This window comes from Sarcophilus harrisii, chromosome 1 (genome assembly GCF_902635505.1).
Source record: "Sarcophilus harrisii chromosome 1, mSarHar1.11, whole genome shotgun sequence".
NCBI classification, from domain to species: domain Eukaryota; kingdom Metazoa; phylum Chordata; class Mammalia; order Dasyuromorphia; family Dasyuridae; genus Sarcophilus; species Sarcophilus harrisii.
Window position 1 is genome coordinate 438,631,828 of NC_045426.1, and position 16,772 is coordinate 438,648,599.

Here is a 16,772-nt window from a genome sequence, read left to right on the forward strand (position 1 = left end):
AGGGTCCCCTAACACTGATGGAAAGGCCAGCTTTGAATGGAAGTCAGCAGTGTGTAGGAGTGTATCTGTAAGTGTGTATATGTCTTAAATGCAACAACCAGCTCACAGGTTCCAAGTTGAAAAATATTCAGTAGCATCATATACTTGTACTATATGTAATAGCATAAAAATGAACATCATCAATCATGGCATTCACAAATAAGCCACCTGACACATTAATTAATTCATTCCATCAAAAGAACTTAAACTAGAGAAGTAAGCCCACTTTTATGAAGTGTTTTATGGCTGTATTTGTCCCATTTAGACTTTGCCATGTTCAGCACTTTTAAACATTCAGCATTTTGCTTCTTCTCAGATCAATCTCAGCTGTCTTTCCAGCCATCCCTTTTTTAAATTTGAAGTCACATTTGTTGCCCATAACCCAGTGGAAGCAGAAATGAATGTGAAGATTATCAACTTGTCTGTCCTTAAAATTATGCTGTTGTCTCTAGGCTGTTAAATAGATTATGAGCATACAAATGTCAAAGAGCTATTTATTTGGATGGTTTCCAGGTGGAATCACAATACCTGTGATCTAGTTATTGTCTTAACTAAGCTCAGAGATTATGAAGCATTCTAGGCAATTAGGCATGAATGGTCTCTAGCACCATAACCTACCACTGACCTCATTGTTCTGTTGGAATGAAAAGTGCTGGGAATGGAGTTGGAGGTGAGGAGCTTCCAAAAGAACAGACCTAGCAAATTCAATTGAGTGGAAAGAGACAACATCAAAAGCCTGTTACAGGACATGTAAGATTATGAAATAACTTGCATAATGCAATACTTGTATTTTTTAACAAAAATGTAAGTATTTACAAAATAAGATCCAAGGTTTTTTTTTTTTTTTTAAACATCAAGCAAATCATTCTGCAAAGAGACTGCATTGTTTTATTTTTGTTTTTTTATAATGAGTTCTTTTTTTTTTTTTTTAAACCATGTCATACATTTTCCCATACTGATATCGCGTGATCCATTATAATATAGGCAGGGGAGTTTACTAGAGATGGGGGTATGTTATGTCCTCCATTATCTTCAGCCAGACAGTTCCACCTGGAGCTCCTTGTTCCTACGGACCTCGGCAGCATGCCTCTCCTGGAAAATAGCAAGAAGAGAAATGTTATAATGAGTTAGCATGGTATAGTAGAAAGAGCAGTGGCCTGGGATTCAAGAGATCTGGCTCCTGTGCTTAGCTCTGACAATTGACCAGCCATGGGACTATGGCCAAGTTGTTTTATTTTTTTGAACCCTAATTTCATTAACTGTTAAATGAAGGGGTTTGGATCTCTGAGGGTCCTTTCTATGCTAGCATGCTATGTTTAAAAATTCTCCAAGAACATGATGATTATGTGGCTATAACAGTGGATCCATGGACTTTTAAAAAACATGTATCTGTTTTGGTAACTGTATTTCATTGTAAATGACTTATTTGTAATCCTAAATATCTTATTTTTATGAATGTAAAAATATTATTCTGAGAGGAGGGCCATAGCTTTCACCAGGCTGTTACAGGGGTCAACGGCATACAAAAACTAAGAACCCTCGATCTAGAGTTTCCTATATACACTTGCAGTTCTATGCCTCTGAATAAATATTCTCCGAGGTTCTCTCCAGTTCCTTGATGCTATAATTTTACAAGGCTGTATTATTTGAACCATGAGGGAATCAAGAAAATACTTGATTTTTCCCCTTTTTTAAATATTCAGCATTTGGAAATATGAAAGTAACATACTACTCTTTCAATACATGTATCTATCCCATTCATCTAATTAATTTCAGAAGAAATGAAAATTTGGGACTAATGAAATTTCATAGTAAATTTTAGGAGAAAGAATACTGGATTTGAAATCAAAGTAATTGAGTTCAAATTCTGATTCTGACATTTAAAATTTTACCTCTCTAGGCTTCAAATGCCTTATCTCTATCAAGTAGAGGACTTGGACTAGATAATTTCCAAGATTTACTTCAGCTATAAATTTATGATACTTTATTCAAGTGATCTCACAAGACTTAGGAACCGTATATTGAATATGTTTTATGAATTAAGTACAGAAAGAAATTGAGAAATAAACTCTTTGTTTAGGAAATACTCTAACAACTCCCTTCTCCCTTCCTTCAATTCAATATAATCTTTTGAGGAACCTATCGAATTTAATGTCTTGAATCATTTGCATATGCTTGTGTCATAATTATTACTATCTGAGTAATTGGCATTTCTCTTTAAGTGACAAGCTATTTATTTAATTTCATTGGGATTCAGTTTTCTCTTCTAAAACTGAGAAGGTGGAACTGCATGATCTCTGAGGTTCTTATAGTTCTATATCCTATGATTCTGTTATCAATAATGTTAACAATGCTTTTTATATATTATTCTTATGTGGATGCTTACATGAAATCACCTGTTTATTGTATTTTCCATTTAATTACATTTTTTGTAGCATATAAAGAAAGCACTATTACTTTGATATGCAATAACTAGCATATGTATATATGTATATTTATGTGTATATACAATCTCCATATTTACAGCCATTTTTTAATAATCATATTCATTATAAACAAAGTTCCTTTATTTTTTTCCCAGCATATTTATATGTCACATTTTATTCAGCGGTTCTCCAATTGTTCAAGAGGAAATCCAAAGCATTTCTTTGGATTCTATTACTCCAGGCATTTGTTTGAAGTAAAACACTAATCCTGGAGTCAGAAAGACCTAAATTCAAATCCAGCCTCACATTCTTATTGGCTATGTGACTCTAGACAAATCACTTAACTTTGTTTGCCTCAGTTTCCTCATCTGTAAATGAACTGGGAAAGGAAATGGCAAATCATCTGGTATTTTTGCCAAAAAAAAAAAAAAAAATCTCACATGGTGTCATGAAGAGTTGGATAAAAGTGAAACAACTAACAACAAAAACAACCACCCTCCCCAGTTATCATCTTTCCTCTTATCATTGTTTCTCCTATCATTGTTTTCCTATTGAGTTTGGCATCTTTCTACACCAAATTTTCAGTGCACTTGTGTGTTCAACTTTCTTTTTTCCATTTCAGATAAGTGTGTGGTTCATTTGATTCTCATTCTCTCTCTACTTTCTCCTTGTTTGTATATTCTTCTCACACATCCCAATTAGGAGAATAGCAAGTTCTATCCCCTTCTTCCTTCTTTCTCCACTGGCATATTCTTTTTACCCTCTCCTTTCTTTTTAAAACCTCAGAACAGAACCTATTCACCCTTAGGACAGTGTTCCTTTATCTTCCACTACTTCTATTCTTTCATCCATAGCTGTCTGTTGAAATCCTCCTTTTTCTTTAAAATTCATGATGCCTCCCCTTATTTTTGCCCCTTCTCTAATACTGCCTAAGCTACAAGTAAATATTCCTTAGAAAAAGATGAGAGATTTAGGGAAGGAATAATTAACAAAGGAATTCCATTATTAACTTTTTTTGTTTGAGGAGCCCAACTTTAAGTTGACAACAATGGTAATTATTTAATTTTTTTTTTTAGCTCAGAAATCATACTGCCTATGATTTAAAAGAAATCCTACATTTAGCTTACATTGAGCTCCATAGGTATTAATAGTGCTTTTAACTGAAGGGGTAACCATAAAATTGCCTCTAAGCATCAGGTTATTTAACAATATTGCTCTAAATTGTTATACTTAAATATTGACATAAATGTTATATTAGTGATTATTGTGCTTTACTGTATTTTTGTAAAAAGGAAAACATAGTTGAAATGATTTGAGTGTAATCACCTATTTTTATTGACTGTCTCTAATTTTTCCTTTGTATAACTTGTTTGCTCCTGGTTATTTACATGAGATCTCTCAAAGATTGTAGACTTGAGGGCAAAGACTTTTTTGATTATTGTTGGTTTGTTTTTTTGCCTTTCTTTGTATTCTCAGAACTTAGCACAGTGTCAGACATATGATAAGTGCTTAATAAATATTTGGTGATTTAACTTGGTCTTCAAGCCTGGTGAAAGACTAGCTAGTAGATCCATACCACTATACTAAAGCATCATTGGTATAACTGCCTCCATGAAAACAATCATGGACACAGTTTTCAGAAAGAAATAGTATCTGAAAGGTACCTATAAATGGCAGCAACTTTCATAATTAACCTATTAAGAAAGCAACTTTCATGATTCTGATAATTTTGAAGGGTCCCCCCTACAAAGGTGTAAATTAGCTGAAAATGAAAACTTTTATTTGTCATGGGAATTAACACATATGATCTGGGAGCTAGAAACACAGCAGGAAAAGGTCAGACTATAAATAAATATATCTGAATTTCTAGGTCTTTTTTTTTCTTTTTCTTCATATACTTCATGGCTCCTTTGGTGGTAAATTCTCACCAAACCACTTTAGAGATGAATCCTGAACTATATTATCATTTCTATGCAATGGAAATGATGATCTCAAATGGAGCAAAACTCCCCCCCACTATTTCATTCATTACTAACTGTTTTCTGCAGCCAATAGGGAATTATAGAGCAGTATTATCTTCTCTAGTAATCTTTGATTCTATTAAAATATTTGACATGAAGAATATATCCCTTAAGATGGTAAATGGGATATAATAGGGATTGTTTCATTCTTTGTCTTTGTATAACCAATACTTCTTTCTCTCCACCTGTCTGTCCCTTCCTTTCCGCCCCCCCCCTTCATCTCTCTCTCTCTTTTACTCACACAGGTGCACATGCATACACACATATACATATATGTGTATATATATATATATATATATATATATATATAACATTTACTATATGTTTATTGATCAATTACAAAGGAAGAAATCTCATCAAAGTTATAGCTAATGTTATCTTTTCACATCTATTCTCCATCATCAATGGAATGAAAGAGGTTGGTACAATACAGCTAATTTTGGTTTTTCTTTGTATAATCTGTATCCAAGAATATAACAAAAGGATCTGGAATCTTACATTGAACTTTTGTAATGATAAAAATGCTTAATTAATACAAAACAATAACAGCAACAACAGCATTGGGTTTAAGAGTAAAAAACCAAACAAGTTAGGATTCTGGTTTTGAATCAAACACCAAGGAATTGTGTGACTTTGAAAATATTACAGATGCCCTCCAAGTTTCAGTTCTTTTGTAAAATGGTTTCCCACTGAACTTAATGATCTTTAAAATGATTTTTCAACTCTTAACATTACATGATTTTATTTCAACTCAATAGATGGTCTATCAACAGAAATCCTTTCCATCAATAAGGTTCTTTATGCTGCTGATTGTATGCTCAAACTACAAGCTCAGGGTGATGAGAGTGCATTGATCTGCTAAATCCACATATTCTGAAGATTATCTTGTATCATGAATGGTCATAAACTAAATTGCCTTAGGAATAAGAAACAGTAAATAATAAATTCTCTATGACTGTGAGCTACTATTATTCATTGTATTATCTACACATAGCCACAGAAATGAAAGTTATACTAGTTTGTTTTTTTCATTCTTCTTACTTTGTGATGACAAAAAAATAGGAAAAAATACTTGCAAGGGAATTATAGAATTTGGATCACTCATAAAGGCAATCTATGAGATATTGGAGAGAGGAAATAAAATACAATAAGCTGGCTTCAAAACTGGGGAAAATTGTGGTCATACACTGCTTTATGTAACTCTGGGCCAACTATTAAGCTGTCAGTGCCTTTGGCAGCTGACTTGCATTGGTATTGGGAGTTTTTTCACCCAGGAATTTCTTTCACCAGAGAAGTCACAGTTCTAATTCCTCTCTCTCCCCTTATTGGATTTTGAACACCATTGCTGTCTGTTTATGAGGGGTTTTATCAGTCACTCATGGCATATTCAATGATAATGATGAGGCAGTTTTATTATCTAAGCAAGATTTTGAAATAAAAATGACAAGCGTAGAAAAAAACCAAGACATACACAATGAATATGCCTGCTGCTAATAGATCTTGATGGTGACAAGTTGTCATTTTTGTTGTTGTTCTGGGTTGTTGTTGCTGTTGTTGTATGTTTTACATCTCTTTGTATCTTTAATACTTAGCACAGTGTCAGGCACATAACAGGTGCTTAATAAATCCTTGCTGGTTTGACTTTTTTTATTTAAACTCAAACAAAGTCTAGCTACTGTTATAGTAAAATACTACCACTTACTTGCCTTGAATGGAGGAGAGCCGTTATAATCAGGATGGCTGGACTAGAGTCCCAGCTTTGCTCTCAATCGCTAGGTGACACTAAGTGGACCACTTTGCTTCTCTCAGCTTTAGTTTTTTTTTTAATCACTGTGATGGCAATACTGATGCTTTTTACTTCACAGGATTGTTGTGAAGCTCAAAGGAGATAATACATTATAAAGTACTATTCAAATTAAGCTATTATTGTTGTTTTTGTTATTAACTGTGAATATGTGATTATAAATAGAAAACTGAGGTAACTGGATGGGGCTCAAAGCTGTCTCTTGGGGGAAAACATGGCTGCATTTTATTCTCTCACAGAAAATATTTAGTTTTATTATTGCTACTATATCATAGTATATGATGCTATTATCACTATAACAACAGCTATAATGTTCTCCATTTAGAATTGGCTATGTTATTAGAGGTGTAATGAACAATTACAAGTAAATAGTTTGTTTTATTTTGCATTTAATTTATACAAACATTTAATTGCTAACATTTTCACAGGACATCTAAAAGTGATTACTTAGATTAAATGTCTTTTGGCTATGAACAGGAGGAAGAAATCTTGGTGAACTTGCTCAGAGCTTACATTAAAGCTGCCAGGATTCCTTGTACCTCTCACCATTGAAGGTGAAACTGTTGTTTGCCTCAAAAATCAGAAATGGACCATCTTGGCAGCCCTTAGGCCTGATGAGCTCAGGAGGAACAACAGGTTCCTCAACCTAGTCAGCTTTCAATTCATAATATAAACAATAATAATACCAGCAGGTATTATTTACATAGCTTTTTAAGGTTTGCAAAGTGCTTTACAAATATCTCATTTTATATGCTTAGAAGAATTGTACATGTTTTACCTATATCTGGATTGCTTGCTATCTTGCAAGGGGAGGGGATAAGTAGGGAGGGAGAGAGAAAAATTTGGAACACAATGTTCGCAAAGATGAATATTGAAAACTATCCTTGCATGTTTTTGGAAAAATAAAATGCTATTTAAAAAACCCCACCAAAATCTAAAAATCAAATCCTCATTTTATCTTAACAACCTGGAAATCAGGTGTTTTTATTTTCATAGATGAAAAAACTGAGGAAGTCAGTTTAAGTGATTTTCCCAGGGACACACAGCTAAGTAGGTATCTGAGGATAAATTTGAATGCAGATGTTCCCGATTCTAGGTTCAATGGTCTATCCACTGTACTATCTAGTCACTATTTTTTGAGGAATTGAGGATCATATTTAATGTTATTCCTTATCATACCATTTAGGAAATGGTGAGAAATTTAATCTAGGTCCACTGAAACAAATAATTTCAATCCATGAATTACATGTCTAATATTCATATCTCAGAAGTGAATATACATTTGTACAATATCTACAAATGTGCCTGATACCATTTTTATAACAAATATTATCTCATTTGATTCTTACAGCAACCGTGAGTTAGATGCCAATATTATTCTCATTTTATTGTTGAGGAAACAGAGATGAAATGAACTGCCCAAGATCACATACTAGCCACCATTCTTGAAGGGAAAATTCAAGAGTAGCCTGTTTAGTGGTTTTCCATCCCCCTCTCTCCCCATGTCACTATAGATTAATTTGCATTGCTAAAAGTAAAGGGTTGTAACAGGTGGCTTCATCTCTCTGAACATTTTTTCATCTAAGAACATATCTTTCTTTGTGTTAAAATTAGTGCAGTCCATAAATTCTTTTTTTTTTTTTTCCCCTGCTGATAACTTCATCTTTCAGAAAATAAAGGAGGTGATGAAGGTCTATTTTGGACCTAATTCTTATCATTAAGAAAGAACTGACTGGTAAAACAAAGATGAAGAAAGCTATGGGGATTGGCCCTTTCCATCTTAGAGATTATGATCTACAAGGTGGGAAATTCTGGGTCTAGTATGATATCTATATTAGATTTTTGGATATGAATTTCAAAGAACTCAGAAACAATAATAGGCCAGATGTCTTGAGCTCATTGAGTCATGTGGCCTAGAAAAATGAAATTCAAGAAGATTGAAAAAAACTGAAGATGTGATTGGTGAAGTATTGCTCATGGCTGTGGAAGAACTATGAAATATGGGTGAAATGCCAAAGGACTGGATATGGATAAATGTTGCCCTATTTTTCAAGAAAGGGAATTAAGGATATCCAAGACATCTCAAGCTCAACATATCTAAAACAGAACTTCTTGTCTTTTTTCCTCAAATTTTTCCCTTTTTTCTAAATTTTTTAGGATACCTCCATTCTTTGGGTTATTAAGGTTTACAAGGTCAGAGTGATTCTCAACTCTTCTCTTTTCCTTTTATTCCAACATACAATTAATTGTAGAGTCTTATAATTTTTATCTCCACATTTTCTCCATTTTCTGTTGCCATTTTAATCCAAATTCATGTCCTTCTCATCTTTTTGCATTAGCCTTCTAATTGGTCTCTCTGTCCCAGGATCTCCCCTCTATGCAATCCAACCACACGTAGCTACTAAACGAATATTTCTAAAGCACAGATTTGATCATGTCAACCTCCCTGCTTGTGAAGTTCCAGTGGCTAGAACCTTTCTAGTTACTAGAGTCATCTTTGTGGAAATTACTTTGTATCGTCATTGTACATATTGTATTTTCTTTCCTAAATACATGTAACCTTCAATAAATGTAAGCAATTTGAGAGCAGGACTTTTATTTTTGTCTTTATTTCCTCAATGACTACCACAGAGCATGACATGTCATAGGTATTTAATAAATAAATGCTGAATGAACAAATTCTTTAAAATATAGATTTGAGATTTTTACTTGATTGTAAAATTTTTAGAATGAATTTTTAAAAAGATGATCTATAAGCATTTAGAAAAGGAGGAGGTGATGGCTGAGTCAACAGGGATTCATTAAGAACAAATCATGCAAGTCTGATCTCATTTTCTTTTTTGAGGTTACAAGAATAATAAAGTCAATAAAGAACTTATCATGATTATAATACATTGATGTTTAGGCTTAAAAAGAGAAGACTTTGTTGGGTGTGAGGTGAAGCAATAGGATGACTGTCAAAATTTAATGGGTTATCATGGGAAAGGGAATTAATTCATCATTGGCCACCAAGGATAGAAACAGAACCAATGACTGAAAATTATACACGAGATTTTGGTTTATCATAAATGAAAAAAAAAACACTTTAGAATTTCTGCTTTATAAAAGTGGAAAGGGATTCCTTGATATACAGCAAATTATCCATCACAGCAAATCCTCAAGCAGTGACTTAAACTGTAATTAGGATCTGGGTAGAGGTGATTATGGCTTCTTCTAACTCACTTTGTGAAAACCATTTTTCATGTTTACAAAAACAGTAATGTTTTAAGTCAAAGTAGAACATCTAAGCACTAATTGTGACTTGTCAACTATAATTTTGAGTTCTGAGTACAACTATTTAGGTCACTCTATTTAAGTTATATGCAAAAATCACTTTAAAGAAGGAATCTTTATGTTATAGCCTCATAAATATGTGCTTCTTATTTACCTTCCTCCAAGATCCTCTTCTGAGTAAAGAACTGAATATTAAAATGAATGGTGATATAATAAAGAGATGAAATAGAAGGCCGTGTCATATTTTCCTTTTGAGGCAGAAAAAGACACTACAAAACTAATAGATATTACAGTATAAATTGTGCCCACCAAAGACAAAATGCTTTTCTAATGAGGGAGCTTTTATTTGATAAATACATGCTTCTTTGGTTGGGTTCTGAGGGATTTCTAGGTTTCTGTCAATCAAAAATATGAATTGAATACCCAGACATATTTAGAACATTATATCAAGTGTCGATCTTGGGGGGGAAAGTCAAGCCAGGTTTTGGATTTCAATTCATAGGATTACAGATCTAGGGCTTTAAGTGACCTCAGATGTTCTCTAGTCCAGTGATATCAAATTTAAATAGGAATAGAATATGCAAGTTGCATATAAATTTAGAAAACCTGAAATTAAAATTATCCATGTTATCTTGTATTCTTATCTATTTTGTTAAATATTTCCCAATTACGTTTTAATCTGGTTCTGACTCAGCAATTATCAAATACTAAGAAAAATATTGCAAATCAGGGGTCTCAAATTTCCATTTTCATGTATAAATTATGTATTCAAGAAGGAAAGAGTACAGAATGCTAATTAGAAAAAAAGTCAATTGAAGTTTTATTTTTCATCATTTTGACTCTTCATGATTCTATCTGGAGTTTTCTTGGCAAAAGCACTTGCCACTTCTCCTGATCATTTTACAAATGAGAAAACTGAGGCAAATGGGATTAAGTGACTTGCCTAGAGTCACAATTATCTAAAGCTAGATTTGAACTCGGACAGATGAATCTTCCTGACTTTGGGCCTGGCCCTCTCTACTGTGCCATCTAACACTGACAGAGTATCTAAAATTTATGAGATAATTTCTGAAAACTGAGACAGAAGAAATTCTATCATCCCCAAGTACCCTGAATAATAGGCAAATATCCTATTAGATATAGTTGCTTTATGTTGAACTTTGGAATATCATTATGGCTGTGGCTCCCATATGTTGGCAGTTGAACCATTACTTTAACAAAAACAAAAACAAAAAACCCAAAAAGTGAAAAACCCTGATATTCCAGCTTTATAACAGGAATGGTCATAAGCACCAGCCTAGTTAAGTGATAATTACTTTACTGTTACAGGAAAAGTCTTCTTGGCAGATGTCAAATCTTCCAGTTACTCTTTATGAAATGTAATTATGGTATAAGATTGATGTAGCTGAAAATTCTCAATGAGTTTACAATAAAGGTATTTTCAAGGAGAAAGGATCAAGAATGAGATTTAATTTGTAAGATGTGGAATGCTTTTTGTTTTTTAAATTTTAATAAGGGGTCTTCCCCTCCCTCACCCCCAAAAGAATCTTTGCTTTCAGTCTCTGGTATAAAAATCATCATGTATGATTCATATGTCTCCAGAAGTGCAATTTTATTTGTCTAAGTGCATTTGTCCAAGGCTGAAATTTGTCTTTTGTATTTGATGCTGGACAGTCACAGTGAAATGGCTTCAGGAAGATCATTAGTGGATAAATATTCCCATCTAAAGGAAGTCACATTAGCTGAGAATATCTGGAGGTCTTTGTTGTGAAATGAAGCCCATAAAACAGTAACAGCTCTGCTATCATATACATCCACAAACAGGAGCTGATTCTAGAAGACAGAGTAATGTAGTAATTGGGGGCCCTTAAAAAGAATGCATAATGGAAACAAATCTGATAAGGGTGTGGAGGGGTATTGAGTTGGGAAATAAGTTGGTTTGGAAATATTAGGCTGTAAGCTGGAATTGCATCTAGGGGAATAGGAAAAGATTTGCAGTATGCAAAGCAAAGCAATTTGTCTATGGAACCTCATCATCCTTTGGAAGCACAAATGAAAAGATGCAGGCAGAAGAGGACAAATTAATTTGAGAAGGGTGTGTGTCTATGTTCAGTTTTACAAATATTACTATGCCCAAGCAGTAAATATAGTTCTCATTACTACAGGATAACTTGAGGACACTTAGAATAAAAAAAAAAAAACTCACTCAAATACCATCCAGTTGCAAAGATTTACATTCTGGCAGGGAACCAAGTATTAAACATAGGCTAATCTCTGATTCCTTTTTGTTGCTGCTGTTGTTAAGATTCAGAAAAGGAAATGGAAGGTCAGAGGGAATGGCTTGTTCCTCCTGAAGAAGTTCCACACTGACTACTCTGTTATGTGTGTTTCTGCAGGCCTCCTAGAATGAGTCTTGAAGTTTTTCAATCTCTCATCCAAACTTTCCATCCCAGTTCCTATTTGAACTGATAACAAAATGGAAGAAAAGTGGCTGGCTAAAGGTTGCCTAGCATCCCAATTGGTAAAGACAGAAAGAGCTCCTATTATTTGGTGACCCTAGAGTTTTTGGAAATATTTTGATGACTATTAAATTTATTCTTTTTTAAATAATTAGGCATAGGATAGACATAGAGACTTGACCTTTGATTTTCTGTAATTTCAAGAGAGGATATTCCCTTTATCAATGCAGATTGGCACCCTCTCTGCACCTTAATACCTTAAACAGTTGGTAAATCACTGAGAGGTTGAATAATTTGCTCATGGTTAACCAACCAGTACATTTTAGAGATGGGACTTGAACCCAGGTCTTTTTGGCTTTAAGGCCAACTCTATCTACTTTACAACACAGCCTCAAATGGGCATGATAAAATAAACTAAAATACTTTCATCAGCCTAATTTTTACCTTTGTTCCTGTTTATGTTAATTAATCTCTTCATTTTCCTCTTCCCTATTCTTCCCAACTTGATTTGGAGAAGGCAACGGTATGGCCCTGAAATTTCTGTATTCCAAGGCAACATAAACATCTCCCAGTACTAAAAGCACCCAAAGAATTTCCTCTATGAGTTCCCATCAAGAAAAACACAGAAAAGAGAGACAGAATTTATTCCAGTTCTTTAGGCCTGCTGCCTCATTTACTTTGAAGTTGAGAAGATTTCTTCTATTAGCAGTCAACATCTGGAGTTAGGAGCTTCCTATCTTTCACAAGAATAATGCCCCACTTACCTTCTCTTGAAGGCGTTCAATAAGAGCAGCTAAATTAGCTTCACGGTTCTCTTTAATCTGTTCCATTTTCAGTATCAGCTTTTCCTCTGCCATTTTGCTGAAGTTGTTGTTCTCTTCCAAAGCCTTCTGAAGGACTTCTCGCTCATGCTCTCGCTTTTCTGCCAATTGTTTCAGCACCTGGGCCTCCTGAGACTGAGGGAGAAAAACACATCCTGCTGACAATCATCCAAATGCAAACCTGTCAGAAGAATGAGCTATTAACTTGGGATGGAAAGAGCTTTATGAGAAATAATACCCCTCTACTTCTTCATCAATGTTCTTCAGCGAGGTATCGTTCAGAGCTTTTTGTTAGCACATGGTTAACTGGAGAAAGAACATTTTCAGCTGTGGATTTTTGCTTTGGGCAAGCTATCTTAAAAGAAGCAGCATTTAAACTATGCTGACTAGGTTTTAGACATTACTGTCAAGCATTTATGCAACATAAAGTGCCTTAATTAATCATTGGATGCCAACATTCCATTTAGGTCAAAGAAGAATGGGTGAAAGCTGGGGAGAGTTCCGGCCTGGTTTCCTGCTGCATTGTTTTTTGGCCAGCTGTAATGCCTTGCTGTGTGTGAGCTTTTACATCTCACCAATGGGAATAGCTAAACTGACAGTCTGCTTTAACAGCCCCTCCCTTTTTAAACCTTATGTTCCATTTGGAGTTTAAGATGGTATTATTCCTATTGAGCATTCACAAGCAAGAGCTTTTCTGTTAATGCCCATCTTGGACCCTCCTAGGCCCCCTGGAGACTCATTGTCCTGGAGTAGGTGAGTGCTTGGAATAGAATCTCCACCCAAGCTCTTCCTAGGTTGTGTAATTAAAGGAATGCATCAGTGGGATAAAGTCAGTTCAATTCAATAATCCATAGAGAATCATTAGATCATAGGTTTATACCTGGAAGGGACTTTACAGGCTATTTAGTATGACTCTTTTATTTTAAAGATGAAGAAATGGCTCAGGAGGGGGCAATGAGTTGCCCAGGTTACACAGCTAGTAAGTGACATATAGCTGGTGAACGAATCCAGTCCTCTGATTTCCAAATTCAGCACACTTTCCTTAATTCTACAAACATTAAACACCTACTACATGCAAGTTATTATGTTCTGGGGCTACAATGATGAAAAATGACACAATCTTGGATCTTTGATCATACATTCCTCAAGTGTAGAATGGGAATAACATTAGCATGTACCTCACAGGGTTTTTGTTAGGAAGAAAACAAGAGATAATATTTGTAAAGTGTTTAATATGGTACCTAGCACATAATAAGTGCTTGATAAATAAGTGCTTATTCCCTTCCCTTCCCCACTTCCCCTACACACCCACTGAATGCAACAGGAATTTATCTTTCCCTCCTATGAACTCTTATAATCCTTGTTGTCTGAGTCTCATTGTTTGATAATTAATGGAATTGGTTTTTTTCATGATAGATTGTAGACTCAGTCTTCTTGGATTATAGTCACATCTGATATAGCTATAACATTTATCTGTGCTAGTCTTGTGTCCCTTACAAGTGGGGATCATTTCTTCTATACCTATCTGTCCACAGTGCAGAGTATACTCAATAAATATTTGTTGGTTTATTGAAGGAGTGCTTAGGGGCCAGAACAAAGGAGGCAACCTCTGAGTTCTATGAGGGTTTTAAACTGAGTCTATCATAATGAAATAGCAAAATCAATCAATCATTTATTAAGCACCTACTATGTACCAGACATTGGTAATGGGCATTGTATATAAAGAAAAAAAGATCATAGATCATAATATATGGACTTGGTAAACACAGTTATTTCTTTTAAATGTTTCTTGATAGCTCTTGATTTCTTGAGTGTTATCTGAACACATTTGAAAAAAATCTTTAAAGGATGAACTCACATAATGTATTCTTTTTCCTATTGGCAAGAAGGAGTTTGTGAGCTTTGAAAAGACATAAATTATATCTAGGGAGTAGATTATTCATCTAGAAGGATGACTCATTGGGATTCCTCCCCCCCTCCCCCATGTAATGATTTTAAGATTGTACTAAAAAAGGAAACAAGATGTAACAAGTGTAAAAGGAAACAAGTGTAAAAATATATATATATATATATAAGAAAATAATGGAAATAATTAGCCACATTTTTGTCAACAGATTCACTAGATAAAAGTGAGGGAAAAGTTATACATGATTAGTATTAGACTAATATCTTGTTACTGGGCAATCTATTAAGCTTTGATTATGCTCTAAATTGAGACTTCAAAAGCAATTATTGTATAAATGGCAGTGATAAACAAATATTAGGTTTTAATTTAGGTACTTTTTGGTCTTTTAAGTTAAGCAATAGATGTTGTTGAAAGCCCTGATGAAGAACATTTTAAGTAGGAGGAAAACACCCCAATTTTTTAGAATTAGATAGTTGTCTAAACAGAGCATTTGATACCAAAACACATTTGATACCAAAAAATAGTGGAATCATTTAATACCAGACATTTGATACCCAAACACTATTGAAATAGTGGAATCATTTGATACCAAAACACCATTGAAATAATAGGATCATTTGATACCAAGTATTTGATACCAAAACATCTTTGAAATAGTGGAATCATTTGCGTCAATGCATTGCATTGTATTCTAATTTGAAAACCATTCACTTCTGGAGAGGAACTAATAGCACACTGAAAGTTAAACTGAAACAAAGATGACAGGTTTAGAATTGGACAGGACTTTAGTAGTCATAGAGTGAAATCCCCTCATTTTAAAGATGAAGAAACTGAAGTTCAGAGTGGTAAAGTGATTTGCCAAATGACAGAACCAGGATCCAAACTGAAATGCTATCTTGACCAGGGCTCCATTATCTCTCTCCTGGACTTTTGCAACAGCTTGCTGGTAGGTCTCTCTGTCACAAGTCTCTTCACCCTCCAATTCATTCTGAACTCAGTCAAAGTGATCTTCCTAAAGCACAAGTCTGACTATGTCACTCTCCTACTCAGGTTTAAACTCCAGTGACTCATTACCAGCTCTAGGCAAATATAAAATCTTCTATTTGGTGTTCAAAGATCTTCATAATTTGCTTTTCCTTCCCCCAACCTTTCCAGTAATCTTACACATTATATCACCCCCAGACACTTTTTGACTCAAAAATACTGACTATCTTGCTCCTTGTCTACTGTAGAGGAGGCTAAGGCTAGCTACAGTCTACTCCCTCTATATTGGACAAAGATGGAGCAGGGAATGAAGTTGAAAAGCTATTTTACAGTAAGAGAAACACCAGGAAGCAAATGGTGAAGGGGAAAGATACTTGATGTCTTACTCCAGATGTACAAATCTACAGCTTCGTGAGTTGTAGAACCAGGATTCTATGGTTTCAGGATCATGAATTGAATTGGAACTCTTACCTATTCTTAAACAAAATCTAAATCTTTGAAGCAGATATGGAATTACTTGGCTTCTTGAAAGTTCTATAAGTTGGGAACTTGGTTAGACTTCAAATTATGCTTCAAATGAATCAGCCAGTCACTCTATCTAGAATTCCAGGGTGTTAGTTTTGAGGAAGGAAAAAACAGGGGGAAAGAAAGCCAAAGGGATAGGGAATCATTTATCCTGTTGTTTATTTCTGTACTTTCTATCACAGGAATCTGTAACTTTTTTTTTTTTTTTTTTTTTTTTTGGTGGGGTGGGGAATTCATGGTCAGACTTCCTTTGGCAGATTGGTGAAATCTATGGACCTTAGTCAGAATAATGTTTTTATGTACATCAAATAAAATGCACAGGATTACAAAGGAAACCAATTATATGAAAATATTTGTGAGCAATATATATGTATACATATATTTCCATATATGCATATGTATATATTCCAGTTCATGAAGCCATGACTATTTGACTTGAAACTTTGACACTCAAAACTATTCTAATTTTTCTAGTGTTTTTCAATGTTAATAGTAATTTTATTTTATTTTTATA

At 34.2% G+C, this 16,772-nt stretch overlaps 1 protein-coding gene across 1 annotated transcript in view; it reads right to left on the reverse strand.

Annotated features, from left to right (window-relative positions):
* Positions 1-949: 949 nt before the first annotated feature.
* STMN2 (stathmin 2) overlaps positions 950-16,772 on the reverse strand; it is a 67,863-nt gene continuing 52,040 nt past the window's right edge. Inside the window, exons 4-5 of the mRNA XM_003759689.4 lie at positions 12,787-12,978; positions 950-1,131 (exon numbers count right to left, since the gene is read on the reverse strand). Of these exons, the coding sequence (XP_003759737.3) occupies positions 1,072-1,131; positions 12,787-12,978 (252 nt within the window). The 3' untranslated portion in view covers positions 950-1,071. The remainder of the gene's footprint in view (positions 1,132-12,786; positions 12,979-16,772) is intronic.